The following is a 16603-nucleotide window of genomic DNA, read 5'->3' on the forward strand; positions in this document are numbered from 1 at the left end:
CCAGTACCTGCAATAGTGGACTAGAAAAGAAATAACAGTCGGCCGGGCGCGGTGGCTCAAGCCTGTAATCCCAGCACTTTGGGAGGCCGAGGCGGGCGGATCACAAGGTCAGGAGATCGAGACCACAGTGAAACCCCGTTTCTACTAAAAATACAAAAAATTAGCCGGGCGCGGTGGCGGGCGCCTGTAGTCCCAGCTACTCAGGAGGCTGAGGCAGGAGAATGGCGGGAACCCGGGAGGTGGAGCTTGCAGTGAGCCGAGATCGCGCCACTGCACTCCAGCACGCCAGCCTGGGCAACAGCGTGAGACTCCGTCTCAAAAAAAAAAAAAAAAAAAAAAGAAAAGAAATAACAGTCTCATGATCACACACTGGAAATTTAACAGAAAGTGGAAATCAGGCCAGGCACGGTGGCTCACATCTGTAATCCCAGCACTTTGGGAAGCTAAGGCGGGCAGATCACCTGATGTTAGGAGTTCGAGACCAGCCTGGCCAACATGGCAAAACCTCCGTATCTACTAAAAATACAAAAATTAGCTGGACATGATGGCATGTGCTTGTAGTCCCAGCTACTTGGGAGGCTGAGGCAGGAGAATTGCTTGAACCAGGGAGGTGGAGGTTGCTGTGAGCCAAGATCGTGCCTCTGCACTCCAGCCTGGGCAACACAGCAAGACTCTTATCTCAAAAAAAAAAAAAAAGGAATCAAAAACATTTCATCTAAACTCACACCAAGTTGTGCATGAAAACAAAAAAACAATCACCCCCAGGTCCAAAAGACATTGCAATGGAAATGAGACCAATTTTATATAACTACAATTACTTAAAGTCCTAACTGACAAAATATACATAGTATAGCTGAAAGCGTACAAAACAGGATATTAAGTTTACATCACAAACATAAACGAGAAATTTATACACAAGGAATCACTATTAAGGCTGAGGCATGTAAAGGCAATACCATATTAATCATAATTAAGAGATTTCTCTCCTACTTGGAGTTTTCAGGTACAAAATAAGTGCTATCCCAGAAGGTCTTTCTACATGCCCTACATAAATAAGGTTTCTTGCCAGTGTTTTCTCGCATTTACAACAAGGTTTTAGGGTTGAACACTCCCCCAGGTCCACTGTATTCGTGGATTCACGCTCCAGCATGTGTTCTCACGTGTGCTTGCAGCGACGCGAGATACCTGAAGGTTTTCCCACACTGCTTGCACACATACGGTCTCTCTCCAGTGTGTGTTCTCACGTGCACACGAAGGGACGAGGAACAACTGTAGGCTTTCCCACATTCAGGACATTCGTAGGGTTTGACTCCACTGTGTGATCTCACATGCTTTTGAAAGTACTGAGCGTGGCTGAAGGCTTTCCCACATTGATTACATTCGTACGGTTTCTCTCCGCTGTGGGTTCGCACGTGCTCTCGAAGGGAGGAGTGACAGCTGAAGGCTTTCTCACAATGCTTACACTCAAAGGGCTTCTCTCCAGTGTGCGTCCTCACGTGGATTCGAAGGGAGGAGGAAAAACTGTAGGCTTTCCCACACTCCTTACATTCATAGGGCTTCACCCCGCTGTGTGTTTTCACATGTCTTCTAAAGTAAGTGGGACATCCGAAGGCCTTCCCACACTGCTTGCACACATAGGGCTTCTCTCCGGTGTGCATTCTCACGTGTGCTCGCAGAGAGGAGGGGTACCGGAAGGCTTTGCCGCATTCCTTACATTCATAGGGTTTCTCGCCACTGTGCGTTCTCCCGTGTTCTCGAAGAGATGAGTAACAAGTGAACGCTTTTCCGCAATGTTTACACTGACAGGGTTTCTCTCCAGTGTGCGTCCTCACGTGATCTCTAAAGGAGGAGTAACAGCTGAATGATTTTCCACAATGCTTACATTCATATGGTTTCTCTCCAGTGTGTGTTCTGACATGTTCTCGAAAGTATGAGGGACAGCTGAAGGCTTTCCCACACTCCTTACACTCATAGGGTTTCTCCCCTGTGTGAGTTCTTAAATGCCGTGTAAGGTAGGAATAATACATAAAGGTCTTCCCACATACTTTACATGCATGGGTTTTCTGCTCATGGTGACTATTCACATGTCCCCTGAAAGAGGAGGCACAAGCGAAAGCTTTTCCACATTTCTTACATTCATAAGACTTTTTACTGCTGAGACTTTTCACATATCTCGCAGATGCTCTCCCTGAGTCCTGGCCATTACAGGGTTTCTCTACAGTCTGCGTTTTCATAGGAGGGCTTTGGCAGGAGAGGCAGCTGCAGGCCTGCCCACATTCCTTACACAGTCTCTGTCTGGTGTGAGATCTCTGCTGATTCTCGGAGGCTTTGCCACACTTAGTGCACTCAGAGGGCTGAGCTTCGGTAGGGTAACTCTTGTGCACAGGAAGGTTCGCAGTCTGGCTCCAGCTCTCTCCACATTGATGACCTTCGTTACTTTCACAGAGGCTCCCCAATTGACTTCTGTTCAAAATGGGAAGCACACTACTAGTCATTAATGATTATAAGTGATTAACTGATAAATGGTTTTTAGTGATTATTTTGAGTATATATTTTCCAATTTCACTGAATGGGTCTATTTTCAGCACTGTCTGCCTGGTTTCTATGGAGAACAAGCTTAATGCTCCAGCTGAAGGTTCAACTGCAGCCATACATTTCACAGTGTTTCTTTTTTTCTTTTTTTTTTTTTTTTTTTGAGACAGAGTCTCAGTCTGTCGCCCAGGCTGGAGTGCAGTGGCGCCACCTTGGCTCACTGCAAACTCCACCTCCCGGGTTCACGCCATTCTCCTGCCTCAGCCTCCCGAGTAGCTGGGACTACAGGCGCCCGCCAACACGCCTGGCTAATTTTTTGTATTTTAGTAGAGACGAGGTTTCACCATGTTAGCCAGGATGGTCTCGATCTCCTGACCTCGTGATCTGCCCTCTTCAGCCTCCCAAAGTGCTGGGATTACAGGCGTGAGCCACCGCGCCTGGCCTTTTTCTTTCTTTTTTTTTTTGAGATGGAGTTTTGCTCTTGTTGCCCAGGCTGGAGTGCAATGGCACAATCTTGGCTCACCACAACCTCCACCTCCTGGGTTCAAGTGATACTCCTGCCTCAGCCTCCCAAGTGGCTGGGATTACAGGCATGCACTGGCTAATTCTTTTTTGTATTTTTCTTTTTTTTTTTTTTTAAGTAGAGATGGGGTTTCCCCATGTTGGTCAGGCTGGTCTCGAACTCCTGACCTCAGGTGATCCACCTGCCTTGGCCTCCCAAAGTGCTGGGATTATAGGCGTGAGCCACTGTGCCCTGCCCACAGTGTTTCTTTTTTTTTTTTTTTTTGAGGCGGAGTCTCGCTCTGTCGCCCAGGCTGGAGTGCAGTGGCCAGATCTCGGCTCACTGCAAGCTCCGCCTCCCGGGTTCCCGCCATTCTCCTGCCTCAGCCTCCCGAGTAGCTGGGACTACAGGCGCCCGCCACCTCGCCCGGCTAGTTTTTTGTATTTTTTAGTAGAGACGGGGTTTCACTGTGTTAGCCAGGATGGTCTCGATCTCCTGACCTCGTGATCCGCCCGTCTCGGCCTCCCAAAGTGCTGGGATTACAGGCTTGAGCCACCGCGCCCGGCCCACAGTGTTTCTTATAGATGAGGTTTCCTGATATTGTTTCCAACTGTTTCAGACAAGTGACATCGACATCACATTTATGAAAATACTCTCTTAGGTAAAGTCTCGGCCAGGTACGGTGGATCACACCTATAATCCAAGCACTTTGGGAGGCTGAGACAGGTGGACTGCTGAGTCCAGGAGTTTGATACCAGCCTGGGCAACATGGTGAAACTCTGTCTCTACAAAAACACAAAAATTAGCCAGGTGTGGTGGTGTGTGCCTGTGGTCCCAGCTACTTGGGAGGATGAGATGGGAGGACTGCTTGAGCCCAGGAGGCGAAGGTTGCAGTGAGCCAAGATCTGTGCCACTGCACTTCAGCCTGGGTGACAGAGTGAGACCCCATCTCAAAAATAAATTAAAAAATAAAATAAAAAAATGAATAAAAGTAATTATTAAAATATATTTTTAAAAAGTGAAAATAAAGAAAAAGAAAAAAAGTCTCTGCGTCTACAATTGCGTAGCTGGTTTATACTTTTTTTTTTTTTTTTTTTTTGAGATGGAGCTTGGCTCTTGTCGCCCAGGCTGGAGTGCAATGGCGCAATCTCGGCTTACCACAGCCTCCGCCTCCCAGGTTCAAGTGATTCTCCTGCCTCAATCTCCTCAGTAGCTGGGATTATAGGCATGGGCCACCACGCCCAGCTAATTTTTTGTATTTTTAGTAGAGACGGGGTTTCTCTATGTTGGCCAGGCTGGTTTCGAACTATTGACCTCAGGTGATCCGGCCGCCTCGGCCTCCCAAAGTGCTGGGATTACAGGCGTGAGCCCTCTAGCCTGGCCAATACTTTTCGTTTAATTGCAAGTTAGTTTGACACTCTGCGGAGAGGCCCATCCCTCTGGTTCTCTGGTTGTGAGCCACTCACCTCAAATGCCTCTCTGGGATTTGGTGCTGATCTCCAGTGTTATCAAATCTCCAATTTTCTCCAAAAATAGACCAGTAATCACTTGTGAACTTTACAATTTCTTCATCATTGGATATTCCATTCCCCAGAACGTCCCTCTGAGAACTTGATCCACTGGTTCTAACATAAATGCAACAATCTGCAACAATCAATTACACAATTTCTTAGGGGAAATATGTTGGGATAAAGAAAAGAAAATAGACCACATATGGATTTCTTTTCATATACTAATCCAAAAATGTAACCACAGTTTATAAGGAAGAATAGACATGCTATCAAAGTGAAACTCTGATGACCTCATCTATTTGAGAATTTGGCAATAATAAAAAACAGATGAGCCGGGTGCAGTGGCTCATGCCTGTAACCCCAAAGCACTGGGGGGCCAAGGTAGGAGAATTGCTTGAGCCCAGGAGTTCAAGAGGAGCCTGGGCGACGTAGGAAAATAAGGAGACCTCATCTCTGAACAACAACAAAAAATTTAAATTAGCCACGCGTGGTGTTAGTGTGTTGTGTGCCTATAATCCCAGCTCCTTGGGAGGCCAAGGAGGGAGAATCACTTGAGCCCAGGAAGTCAAAGCTGCAGTAGGCCATGATCGCACCACGGCACTCCAGCCTGGGTGACAGAGTGAGATCCTGTCTCAAAAAAAGAATAGTGCCGGGCGCAGAGGCTCATGCCTATAATCCCAGCACTTTGGGAGGCCGAACCGGGTGGATCACCTGAGGTCAGGAGTTCGATACCAGCCTGACCAATATGGTTAAACCCCGTCTCTACTAAAAATACAAAAAATTAGCCGGGCATAGTGGCATGTGCCTGTAATCCCAGCTACTTGGGAGGCTGAGGCAGAAGAATCACTTGTACCTGGGAGGTGGGGGGTTGCAATGAGCCGAGGTTGCGCCACTGCACTCCAGCCTGTGCAATGGGCAATAAGAGTAAAACTCTGTCTCAAAAAAAAAGAAGAGGTGAACATGGCAGCCTGTTTACTAAGAAACAGAATAGTTCCAAAGAGATGGAGACTGATGTTAAGTAAAATACTATGAGAAAAACAAAGTACGAAGTTGGTGGGCAAAATGCACATGGACAAATGCTCCTTTTATACGAGGAAATACAGAGGCTTTCCCCAGCGAAGGAGGACGGTGCGGGAGGATGGAGGAAAAGCCACACAGGGCAGCTGAGATAGGACACACCTCCTCCTTCTCAGAAAAGGGTTTGTGTTTCTAACCCACACTGCCAAACAGAACCTTCTTATCCAGAACCCACTCTGCCCGAGGGCTGCTTACTGCTCTCCTGGTGCTCACAGGCACAGGGTCCTTACAGGAGTCCTTCCTCTCCGCTGTGCCCGGCTGCCCTCAGGTGTGAGCGCCGCCCACTCCTTGAGAATCACATGATGAGGAAGGATTGTGAAAGGCAACAAATGTTCCCCGAAACAGGCCAACACTTTGACCTCCCAGACCACCGATGATGACTGAGTGTGAGTTTTAACTGCAGCAAAATTACCATGTCAAACATGGATTACTCACCGTGTCACTTTGATTTACTTTATCACAGTGTACTTTGATTTTCCAAGTACAGTTACTCTGTGTGGTGAACCACAAAGCTGCCTCCATTGCCCCAACGTGACACAGAATACTCTGCTCACACTTATAAAACGTGGGCAGCCAAAAGACTGGTGATCAAGAAAACCTAAATATCAATAATACACAAAACTTTGTTTTCAGGGAGAAGCGTTTTGACTCCCATGTTCCATGGGGGTTGGGATCATGTCTATCTCTTTTCCAACATATTTAAATTTCTGAGCTCAAATAAAAAGAAAAACAAGGTATCTTTGCTCTCCAGGGACGCAGGGAAGGAATGATGCCAGTCTTACCTAAGGAGGCCAGGTTCCTGCAGGTCTCCAGCATCACATCTCTGTACAGGCTCCTCTGAGCATGATCCAGCAACGCCCACTCTTCTGGGGTGAAGTTCACAGCCACTTCCTCAAAGACCACGGAGTCCTAAAACATTCCACACATCCCACTTCAGCAAGGCACCATCCTCCCCCATGTGCGCAGGAAGAGGGGTGAGGCCGGCAGCCTGGGGAACTGAGCCACACAGAGCTTATGTTCTTGTGAGAGGTGACAGACAATATGAAAAGGTACGGTACGCTCAATGCTGTGAGTACCTTCCCAACAGGAAGCAAGGCGCGATGACGGCCTCTGCGGGAGACTTACGAGGAATTACTGAGAAATGGCAGATCTCAGATCTGCAGGGCAGAGGAAACACTAAAAAATGTGAAAACATCATTAAGCTAAGGCTGGTGGCTCATGCCTGTAATCCCAGTACTTTGAGAGGCTGAGGTGGGAGGATTGCTTAGGGCCAGGAGTTGGAGACCAGCCTGGGCTACATAGCGAGGTCCTGTCTCTACAAAACCAATAAAATATGATAAATTAACCAGCCATGGTGGCACACACCTGTGGTCCCAGCTACTTAGGAGGGTGAGGAGGGATGATCGCTTGAGCCCAGGGGTTCAAGGCTGCAGTGAACTATGACTGTGCCACTGCACTCCAGCCTGGACAACAGAGTAAGACCCAATCTCAAAAAAATAAAATAAGACCGAGGCAGGCAGATCACGAGGTCAGGAGGTCGAGACCATCTTGGCTAACATGGTGAAACCCTGTCTCTAATAAAAATACAAAAAAAAAAAAAAATTAGCTGGGTGTAGTGGCAGGCGCCTATAGTCCCAGCTACTCGGGAAGCTGAGGCAGGAGAATGGTGTGAACCTGGGAGGCAGAGCTTGCAGTGAGCCCAGATCACACCACTGCACTCCAGGCTGGGCGACAGAGCGAGACTCAGTCTCAGGAAAAAAAAAAAAAAAAAAAAAGAGACTATATCCTTATAATTTAGGATACTGGCCAGGTGTGGTGGTTCACGCCTGTAGTTCCAGCACTTTGGGAGGCTGAGGCAGGCAGATGACTTGAGCTCAGGAGTTCGAGACCAGCATAGGCAACATGGTAAAACCCTGTCTCTCTCACACACACACACACACACAAAAAGCTAAAAGAACTTAGGATATTGGCCTGAACTGGAGGGAGAAGCCTACCATTATGTATCATTTCTAATGGGATGTCAAGGCCTGGCTGTCATTACACACTGTTCACTTTAGGATGTTTCAGCTGATTCTGTAATTGTCTTACAAAAGTTTTCTACATGTGTTCTATTCTACAATAAAATGCTCTCAGCAGCTGGGCTTGGTGGCTCATGCCTACAATCCCAGAACTTTGGGAGACTGAGGTGGGAGGACTGTTTGAGCCCAGAAGTTCGAGACCAACCTGGACAATATGGTGAAACCCTATCTCTACAAAAAATACAAAAATTAGCCAGGCATGGTGGTGTGCACCTGGAGTCCCAGCTACTCAGGAGGCTGAGGTGGAGGGAGGATCATTTGAGCCCAGGAGGTTGAGGCTGCAGTGAGCCAAGATGTTGCCACTGCACTCCAGCGTGGGTGACACAGTGATACCCTATCTCAAAAAAAAAAAAAAAAAAAAAAAGGCTGGGCGAGGTGGCTCACACCTGTAATCCCAGCACTTTGGGAGGCCGAGGCCGGCAGATCACTTGAGGTCAGGAGTTCATGAGCAGCCTGGCCAACATGATGAAACCCCATCTCTACTAAAAATACAAAAGTTAGCTGGGCGCGGTGGCTCACACTTGTAATCCCAGCACTTTGGGAGGCCAAGGCGGGTGAATCACCTGAGGTCAGGAGTTCAAGACCAGCCTGTCCAACATGATGAAACTCCATCTCTACTAAAAATACAAAAAAAAAATTACCCGGGCATGGTGGTGGATGCCTGTAATCCCAGCTACCTGGGAGGCTGAGGCAGGAGAATCGCTTTAACCTGGGAGGCAGAGGTTGCAGTGAGCCGAGATTGCGCCACTACACTCCAGCCTGGGCAACAAAAGCAAAACTCCGTCTCAAAAAAAAAAAAAAAATTAGCCGGGCATGGTGGCGGGCACCTGTAGTTCCAGCTACTCAGGAGGCTGAGGCAGGAGAATCACTTAAACCCGGGAGGCGGAGCTTGCAGTGAGCCGAGATGGCACCACTGCACTCCAGCCTGGGCAACAGAGTGAGATTCGGTCTCAAAACAAACAAAAATGGTATGAACTCATAATTCACATTAAAGGAAAACTGCCAAGTCATCTTCATAGATGCCCCAAACAAGCGGTTTATTCTATCCACCATCCAGCCGTATCCAAAAATCTGAGAAGTATCAGGTGGGAATCTGCATTGCAAAGCGGTGTTCATCCACAGACATACCAATGGCATGAAGCACACTGGTCCCACCTCAGGTGCCACACCCGCTTCAACCAAAGTCCCTTAACCTGGGGTCTGAATACAAACGCAGCTGAGGCTGGGCACAGTGGCTCATGCCTGTAACCCCAGCCCTTTGGGAGGCTGAGGCAGGTGGATCACTTGAGGTCAGGAGCTCAAGACCAGCCTGGCCAACGTGGTGAAAGCCCGTTGTTAGGGACAAACTGCCTCAAAAAAGCTTCTTGGCGCTGCCCACCCCTCCCCCAGATGCTCTGCAACTCTTCTCTGTATCCACCCTTCCCTCAAGCCTCTTTACATTTCTTTTTCTTTTTTTTTTTTGAGATGCAGTCTCGCTCTGTCGCCCAGGCTGGAGTGCAGTGGCCGGATCTCAGCTCACTGCAAGCTCCGCCTCCCGGGTTTACGCCATTCTCCTGCCTCAGCCTCCTGAGTAGCTGGGACTACAGGCTCCCGCCACCTCGCCCGGCTTATTTTTTGTATTTTTAGTAGAGACAAGGTTTCACCGTGGTCTCGATCTCCTGACTTCGTGATCTGCCCGCCTCGGCCTCCCAAAGTGCTGGGATTACAGGCGTGAGCCACCGCGCCCAGCGCCTCTTTACATTTCTAAGCCCTTATCTAGGCACCACAGCGAAGCCAGTGAAGCTTCTCACCGCAGTGAAGACTTCTCACTGATCAGACCTTGCTGCGATAAGCAAACCCCAATTACGAACCATCCAGACCGCTCAGGGGGAGGTCATGGGAAGCATAAACAAACTTTACCTACACCCTCCCGTAATAAATGTCACAAGGTAATATGGGGCAAAAGTAACCAGCAAACAACCCCAGGTCTCTGTCCCCCATAGAAACCCCTCATTTTGTAAGCTCTGGCTTGCCTCCTCTGTCTGTAGTGGAGCAGCCAGTAGGTTCAATAAAGTTCCGGCCGGGCGCGGTGGCTCAAGCCTGTAATCCCAGCACTTTGGGAGGCCGAGACGGGCGGATCACGAGGTCAGGAGATCGAGACCATCCTGGCTAACACCGTGAAACCCCGTCTCTACTAAAAATACAAAAAACTAGCCGGGCGAGGTGGCGGGCGCCTGTAGTCCCAGCTACTCCGGAGGCTGAGGCAGGAGAATGGCGTGAACCCGGGAGGCGGAGCTTGCAGTGAGCTGAGATCCGGCCACTGCACTCCAGCCCGGGCTACAGAGCAAGACTCCGTCTCAAAAAAATAAAAAATAAAATAAAAAAAAATAAACTTCCTTGCCTGACCTTGGGTCTCTCTCTCATCCTTTCTCTCTGTTAACCTTATACCCGTCTCTACTAAAAATACAAAAATCAGCCGGGCATGGTGGCGCGCTTGTAATCTCAGCTACTCTGGAGACTGAGGCAGGAGAATCGCTTGAACCCAGGAGGCGGAGGTTGCAGTGAGCCGAGATCAAGCCACTGCACTCCAGCCTGGGAGACAGAGCGAGACTGTCTCAAAAAATAAAAATAAGAACACAGTCAAATCACCACTTTCAGCCCGTGTTAAAAGACAAAGGGGTGAGTGCTGGATTCTAAAAGACTAATCTAGAAGGTTTTTTATCCCACAACGGGTCCCGTGCAGAAAACAGGTATCAGTTCACGATTATCCTCATGATAAATTGCTCGTCAATCCCCTAATCGGAATTGCCGCTTCTCTGTACTCTGGCTCTCAGTACTGTGGGCCACATTTTACAGAATGTGCGTCCATCTGATGCGCAGATACTAACAGGAGACGGAGCAGGGTCACACATTGTCACAAACTCTGCACCCTGCCTAAGTCGGTGCTAGTTTCATGAATGTTTTCAATCCACACCTTCGCCCACCTCACAATAAGGCGTGGGGCTGTGTGTGCGCCTTTCCCCTCGTCCTAATGGAAGAAGCAACGTTTTCCAAGTTTGAGAGTTTCCCACAGGAGCCTTCTCAGGCTAAGCCACAGAATTACACCAGGCAGTGGCAGAAGGCAAAGAACACATCTGAGACACTACTGACTGCCCTCACTAAGGACAAGAAAAAAAGACAAAAAGTATTTATTCTTTTTTTTTTTTTTTTTTTTTGAGACAGGGTCTAGCTCTGTTGCCCAGGCTGGAGTGCAGTGACGCAATCTCAGCTCACTGCAACGTCCGCCTCCTGGGTTCAAGCGATTCTCCTGTCTCAGCCTCCCAAGTAGCTGGGATTACAGGCGCGCAACACCACGCCCGGCTAATTTTTGTATTTTTAGTAGAGGTTTCACCATGTCGGTCAGGGTGGTCTTGAACTTCTGACCTTGTGATCTGCCCACCTCAGCCTCCCAAAGTGCTGGGGTTACAGGTGTGAGCCACCACGCCCGGCTCTTTTTTTTTTTTTTTTTCCCCTGAGACAGGGTCTAGCCCTGTTGCCCAGGCTGGAGTGCGGTGGTGCAGCCTCAAACTTGTGGGCTCAAGCGATTCTCCTCCCCGAGCCTCTCAAGTGGCTGGAACCACAGGTGCGCATCCCCAGCCTCATTATTTTACATTTATTAAAACCTGGGGCTGAAATAGGAACAATCCTAGTGCTGAGCGGGACACAGACGAGGCTGTTCGCAGCTGTCAGGTGACAATGTTGAACTGACTTCAGTTCTGTGCGCCTGGAAACCAGCAAAGGGGAACCCCATCCTGCTGTGCTCTGGAATTGGGCACAGCCAGGACCCTCCCTTCCCATACGACTTAGGTAAGATTAACGCAGATGACAAGGCCAGATTCAGACCCTCCGAAGTCCCTTTTTTTTTTTTTTTTTTTTTTGAGACGGAGTCTCGCTGTGTCACCCAGGCTGGAGTGCAGTGGCGCGATCTCGGCTCACTGCAAGCTCCACCTCCCGGGTTTACGCCATTCTCCCGCCTCAGCCTCCGAGTAGCTGGGACTACAGGCGCCCGCCACCACGTCCGGCTAATTTTTTGTATTTTTAGTAGAGACGGGGTTTCACCATATTAGCCAGGATGGTCTCGATCTCCTGACCTCGTGATCCACCCGCCTCGGCCTCCCAAAGTGCTGGGATTACAGGCTTGAGCCACCGCGCCCGGCCTGAAGTCCCATTCTTTGTCTCAGAAATGATTCGCTAGGTTAGGAGCGGTGGCTCACGCCTGTAATCCCAGCCCTTTGGGAGGCCGAGGCGGGCGGATCACGAGGTCAGGAGTTCGAGACCAGCCTGGCCAACACAGTGAAACCCTGTCTCTAATAAAAATACAAACATCAGCTGGGCACGTTAGCTCAGGCCTGTAATCTCAGCACTTTGGGAGGCCAAGGTGGGCAGATCACCTGAGGTCTGGAGTTCAAGACCAGCCTGACCAACATGGAGAAACCCCATCTCTACTAAAAATACAAAAATTAGCCAGACGTGGTGGCCCATGCCTGTAATCCCAGCTACTCGGGAGGCTGAGGCAGGAGAATCGCTTGAACCTGGGAGGCAGAGGTTTTGGTGAGCTGAGATCGGGCCATTGCACTCCAGCCTGGGGAACAAGAGAGAAGCTCTGTCTCAAAAAAAATAAAAATACAAAAATTAGCTGGGCATGGTGGCATACACCTGTAATCCCAGCTACTTGGGAGGCCGAGGAAGGAGAATCTCTTGAGCCCCGGAGGCAGAGGTTGCAATGAGCTGAGATAACGCCACAGCACTCAGCATGGGCAATAGAGCTAGACTCCATCTCAAAAACAAAACAAAACAAAACAAAAAACTGCTTCAAGGCCAGGTGCAATAGCTCACGCCTGTAATCCCATCACATTAGCAGGCCGAGGGGAAAGGATCACTTGAGCCCAGGAGTTCAAGACCAACCTGGGCAATGTATTTTTCTCTACAAGGAAAAGAAAAAAAAAATGACGAGGTCTCACTAGACGGCCCAGGCTGGTCTCAAATTTCTGGTCTCAAGCGTCATCGTGGCTCGGCTTCCCAAAGTTCTGGGATGACAGGTGTGAGCCACCACACCTGGCCGTTACAACATTTTTGTTAAGAATTAGCTGGGTGGGTTGCCGGGCGCGGTGGCTCAAGCTTGTAATCCCAGCACTTTGGGAGGCCGAGACGGGCGGATCACAAGGTCAGGAGATCGAGACCATCCTGGCTAACATGGTGAAACCCCGTCTCTACTAAAAATACAAAAAAACTAGCCGGGCGAGGTGGCGGGCACCTGTAGTCCCAGCTACTCGGGAGGCTGAGGCAGGAGAATGGCGTAAACCCAGGAGGCGGAGCTTGCAGTGAGCTGAGATCCGGCCACTGCACTCTAGCCTGGGCGACAGAGCGAGACTCCGTCTCAAAAAAAAAAAAAAAAAAGAATTAGCTGGGTGTAGTGGGGCATGCCTGTAGTCCCAGCTACTCAGGAGGCTGAGGCAGGAGGCCTGCTTGAGTCCAGAAGGTTGAAGCTGCAATGAGCCATGATCGCACCACTGCATTCCAGCCTGGGCAACAGAGTGAGACCTGACTACAAGAAAGAAAGAAAAGAAAAACTTTTTTTTTTAGCAAACTCTTTCTTTTTTTTCAGATGGAGTCTCGCTCTGTGGCCCAGGCTGGAGTGCAGTGGTGTGATCATGGCTCACTGCAACCTCCACCTCCCGGGTTCAAGCAGTTCTCCCTGCCTCAGCCTGCCGAGCAGCTGGGATTACAGGCACACGCTACCATGCCAGCTAATTTTTGTATTTTTAAGTAGAGATGGGATTTCACCATGTTAGCCAGGCTGGTCTTGAACTCCCGACCTCAAGTGACCCACGTGCCTCAGCCTCTCAAAGTGCTGGGAGTATAGGCATGAGTCACTGCGCCAGGCCTAGCCAACTCTTCAGATGCCTGCATACTTGATGGTCACAGAGCTCTCCCCCTGCAGCTGTCTCCCTGTGCCTATGGCATTAGTCCCCCAGCCCAATCATCAACTCTCCCCATGTCCCTGTTGCTTATACCCCCACCCCACTGCAATAGAACCCCAAGCCTCTGGCATTACTCCCCTTCCCCTAATCCAACTAACCCTTCTCCCTATTGCAACAGCCCCTTCTCCCCCTCCCCCAATACCTTGCAATAATCCTTTTTCATAAAAGTTTCCTTACTATGTTTGGGTTGACACAGGCTTAACCACAGCATCCCGTTTCTTCCCCAAACTTTACTCAGCCTTCTGTCCTCTCCACAGGTCCCTGAACTTTGAGTGGCCGCCCTGAGTCTGAGCAAGCAATAAGTGTGGAGCCCCCTCATCACCTCCCCTGAGCGAGCTGACCACGAGGAGGTACATTTACTGTCAACCCCCTTTCTGCTTGTCCCCTAAAAAGTTCCTCCAAACCCTTTCTTGTTTATGAAAGTAAAGCCTTTTTCTGGTTCATTTTGAGATCGGGCAGGTTTCTGAGGCTGGGCTTATTCCTATTTTTCTCTCTCCTTCTCTAGCCAGGAGATATATATATGTGTGTGTGTATATGTATATATATGTGTGTGTGTATATATATATCTGTGTGTGTATATTATATATTTTATATTATATATTATATATATATATATTTGGTTTTGGTTTTTGAGACGGAGTCTCGCTCTGTCGCCAGGCTGGAGTGCAGTAGCGGGATCTCGGCTCACAGCAACCTCCACCTCCCGGGTTCACGACATTCTCCTGCCTCAGTCTCCCGAGTAGCTGGGACTACAGGCGCCCACCACCACGTCCGGCTAACTTTTGTATTTTTAGTACAGACGGGGTTTCGCCATGTTAGCCAGGCTGGTCTGGAACTCCTGACCTCAGGTGATCCACCCGCCTCGGCCTCCCAAAGTGCTGGGATTACAGGTGTGAGCCATTGCACCCGGCCCAGGATTTTATTTTTGTTTGACAGGCTCCAGGACAGGGCACCACCTCCTCCTTGGCAGACCTTCTCTAACTGACCGCCAAGCCCCTGACGGCCCCTGCCCTCTCCTCAAACTCTCCCCGAGCCCCTGACTGCCTCTACTGTCCCCCCAAACTGCCCTCAAGCCCCTGACCGCCTCTACTGCCCCCCAAAGTGCCCGAGCCCCTGACCGCTTCTGCTGTCCCCTCGAGCTGCCCCCAATCTCCCGACTGCAACTACTGTCCCCCTAAACTGCCGAGACCCTGATCACCTCTGTTCCCCAAAACTGCCCCCTTCAAACCCATGACCGCCTCTACTCTCCCCCCAAACTGCCCCCGACTTCCCGACTGCTGCTATTGGCCCCCTAATCTGCCCTTGAGCCTGACTCCCCTCTACTGAGCTCCCAAACTGCCGCCGAGCCCCTGACCAAGTCTGTTCCCGCAAACTGCCCCTCTCCTCCTCCACTCTCCCAAAACGGCCCTTGAGTCCCTGGCCGCCTCTACTGTCCCCGCAAACTGCCCCAGCGCCCCTTAAACATCTACTGTCCCCGCAAACTGCCCCAGCGCCCCTTAAACCTCTACTGTCCCCGCAAACTGCCCCAGCGCCCCTTAAACCTCTACTGTCCCCGCAAACTGCCCCAGCGCCCCTTAAACCTCTACTGTCCCCGCAAACTGCCCCAGCGCCCCTTAAACCTCTACTGTCCCCGCAAACTGCCCCAGCGCCCCTTAAACCTCTACTGTCCCCGCAAACTGCCCCAGCGCCCCTTAAACCTCTACTGTCTCCGCAAACTGCCCCAAGCCCCTTAAACCTCTACTGTCCCCGCAAACTGCCCCAAGCCCCTTAAACCTCTACTGTCCCCGCAAACTGCCCCAGCGCCCCTTAAACCTCTACTGTCCCCGCAAACTGCCCCAAGCCCCTTAAACCTCTACTGTCCCCGCAAACTGCCCCAAGCCCCTTAAACCTCTACTGTCCCCGCAAACTGCCCCAAGCCCCTTAAACCTCTACTGTCCCCGCAAACTGCCCCAAGCCCCTTAAACCTCTACTGTCCCCGCAAACTGCCCCAGCGCCCCTTAAACCTCTACTGTCCCCGCAAACTGCCCCAGCGCCCCTTAAACCTCTACTGTCCCCGCAAACTGCCCCAAGCCCCTTAAACCTCTACTGTCCCCGCAAACTGCCCCAAGCCCCTTAAACCTCTACTGTCCCCGCAAACTGCCCCAGCGCCCCTTAAACCTCTACTGTCCCCGCAAACTGCCCCAAGCCCCTTAAACCTCTACTGTCCCCGCAAACTGCCCCAAGCCCCTTAAACCTCTACTGTCCCCGCAAACTGCCCCAGCGCCCCCTTAAACCTCTACTGTCCCCACAAACTGCCCCAAGCCCCTGACCACCTCTGCTGTCCCCGCAAGCTCCCCCCAAACTCCTGACCTCTACTGTCCCCAGAAACTACCCCTCGAGTCCCTGATCCCCTGCTGGCTCCCCAGACTGCCCCCAGCCCTACCGGTCGGCCGCTGTGACCGCGTTCCCGGGGCCCAGGCGCTCGTCCTGCGCCGCCCCGCGCGTCCCTCAGCTTCCTACGGCCGCGAACTCGGGCGGACGCCGGTTCCTGCCGCCCCACCTCGCCCTGGGCCCGGGCTCGGCTCGCGCCCCGCACTCACCATGTCCCGCCCGCTCCTGGGCTCTCCGGGGCGACCGCCCCGCGGTCCAGCGGCCAGCGCAGGTGAGTACCACAGGCCACCTGAGCCGCTCGGGGGAAGGCGGGGAAGCGCACAGGGCAGACGGGAACTGGGCTTTCCGTCCCCAGGGCCTGATTGGACAGATCTCGGGAAGTCGCGACTCTGATTGGACAATACTGTCAACTCCGCACCCCTGATTGGAGAGTTCCCCAGTCCGTCCCCCTAGCGCCTTTGATTGGGCAGGGCTCCACTTCGGCTTAACGTCTCTGATTGGACAGTTCCCTGGGCCCCGCCCCTGCCTGTCCTG

At 51.0% G+C, this 16603-nt stretch overlaps 1 protein-coding gene across 4 annotated transcripts; it reads right to left on the reverse strand.

The window, feature by feature from the left end:
• Positions 1-773: 773 nt before the first annotated feature.
• Positions 774-16391, reverse strand: ZNF77 (zinc finger protein 77). 4 transcript variants are annotated; one of them, XM_005587487.5, is made up of 4 exons: positions 16279-16391; positions 6405-6531; positions 4501-4678; positions 774-2463 (listed from the first exon to the last, which is right to left on the reverse strand). In XM_005587487.5, exons 1-4 carry the CDS (start codon positions 16279-16281, stop codon positions 1137-1139), a joined length of 1635 nt encoding a protein of 544 aa, XP_005587544.3. In that variant the 5' UTR covers positions 16282-16391; the 3' UTR covers positions 774-1136. The 4 variants fall into 4 exon arrangements, with proteins under 4 accessions (XP_005587544.3, XP_065392488.1, XP_073881408.1 ...); XM_065536416.2 differs by having other exon boundaries at positions 774-2484; XM_074025307.1 differs by having other exon boundaries at positions 16122-16391.
• Between the last annotated feature and the right edge of the window lie 212 nt (positions 16392-16603).

Source organism: Macaca fascicularis, chromosome 19 (genome assembly GCF_037993035.2).
Source record: "Macaca fascicularis isolate 582-1 chromosome 19, T2T-MFA8v1.1".
Lineage (NCBI taxonomy): Eukaryota > Metazoa > Chordata > Mammalia > Primates > Cercopithecidae > Macaca > Macaca fascicularis.

Coding starts and splice junctions, on each gene's coding strand:
- ZNF77 (XM_065536416.2), bottom strand. Junction 4,679..6,404: donor CAGGAACCTGGCCTCCTTAG/GTAAGACTGGCA, acceptor TGATTGTTGCAG/ATTGTTGCATTTATGTTAGA. Junction 2,485..4,500: donor ATCCCAGAGAGGCATTTGAG/GTGAGTGGCTCA, acceptor AATGACTAGTAG/TGTGCTTCCCATTTTGAACA.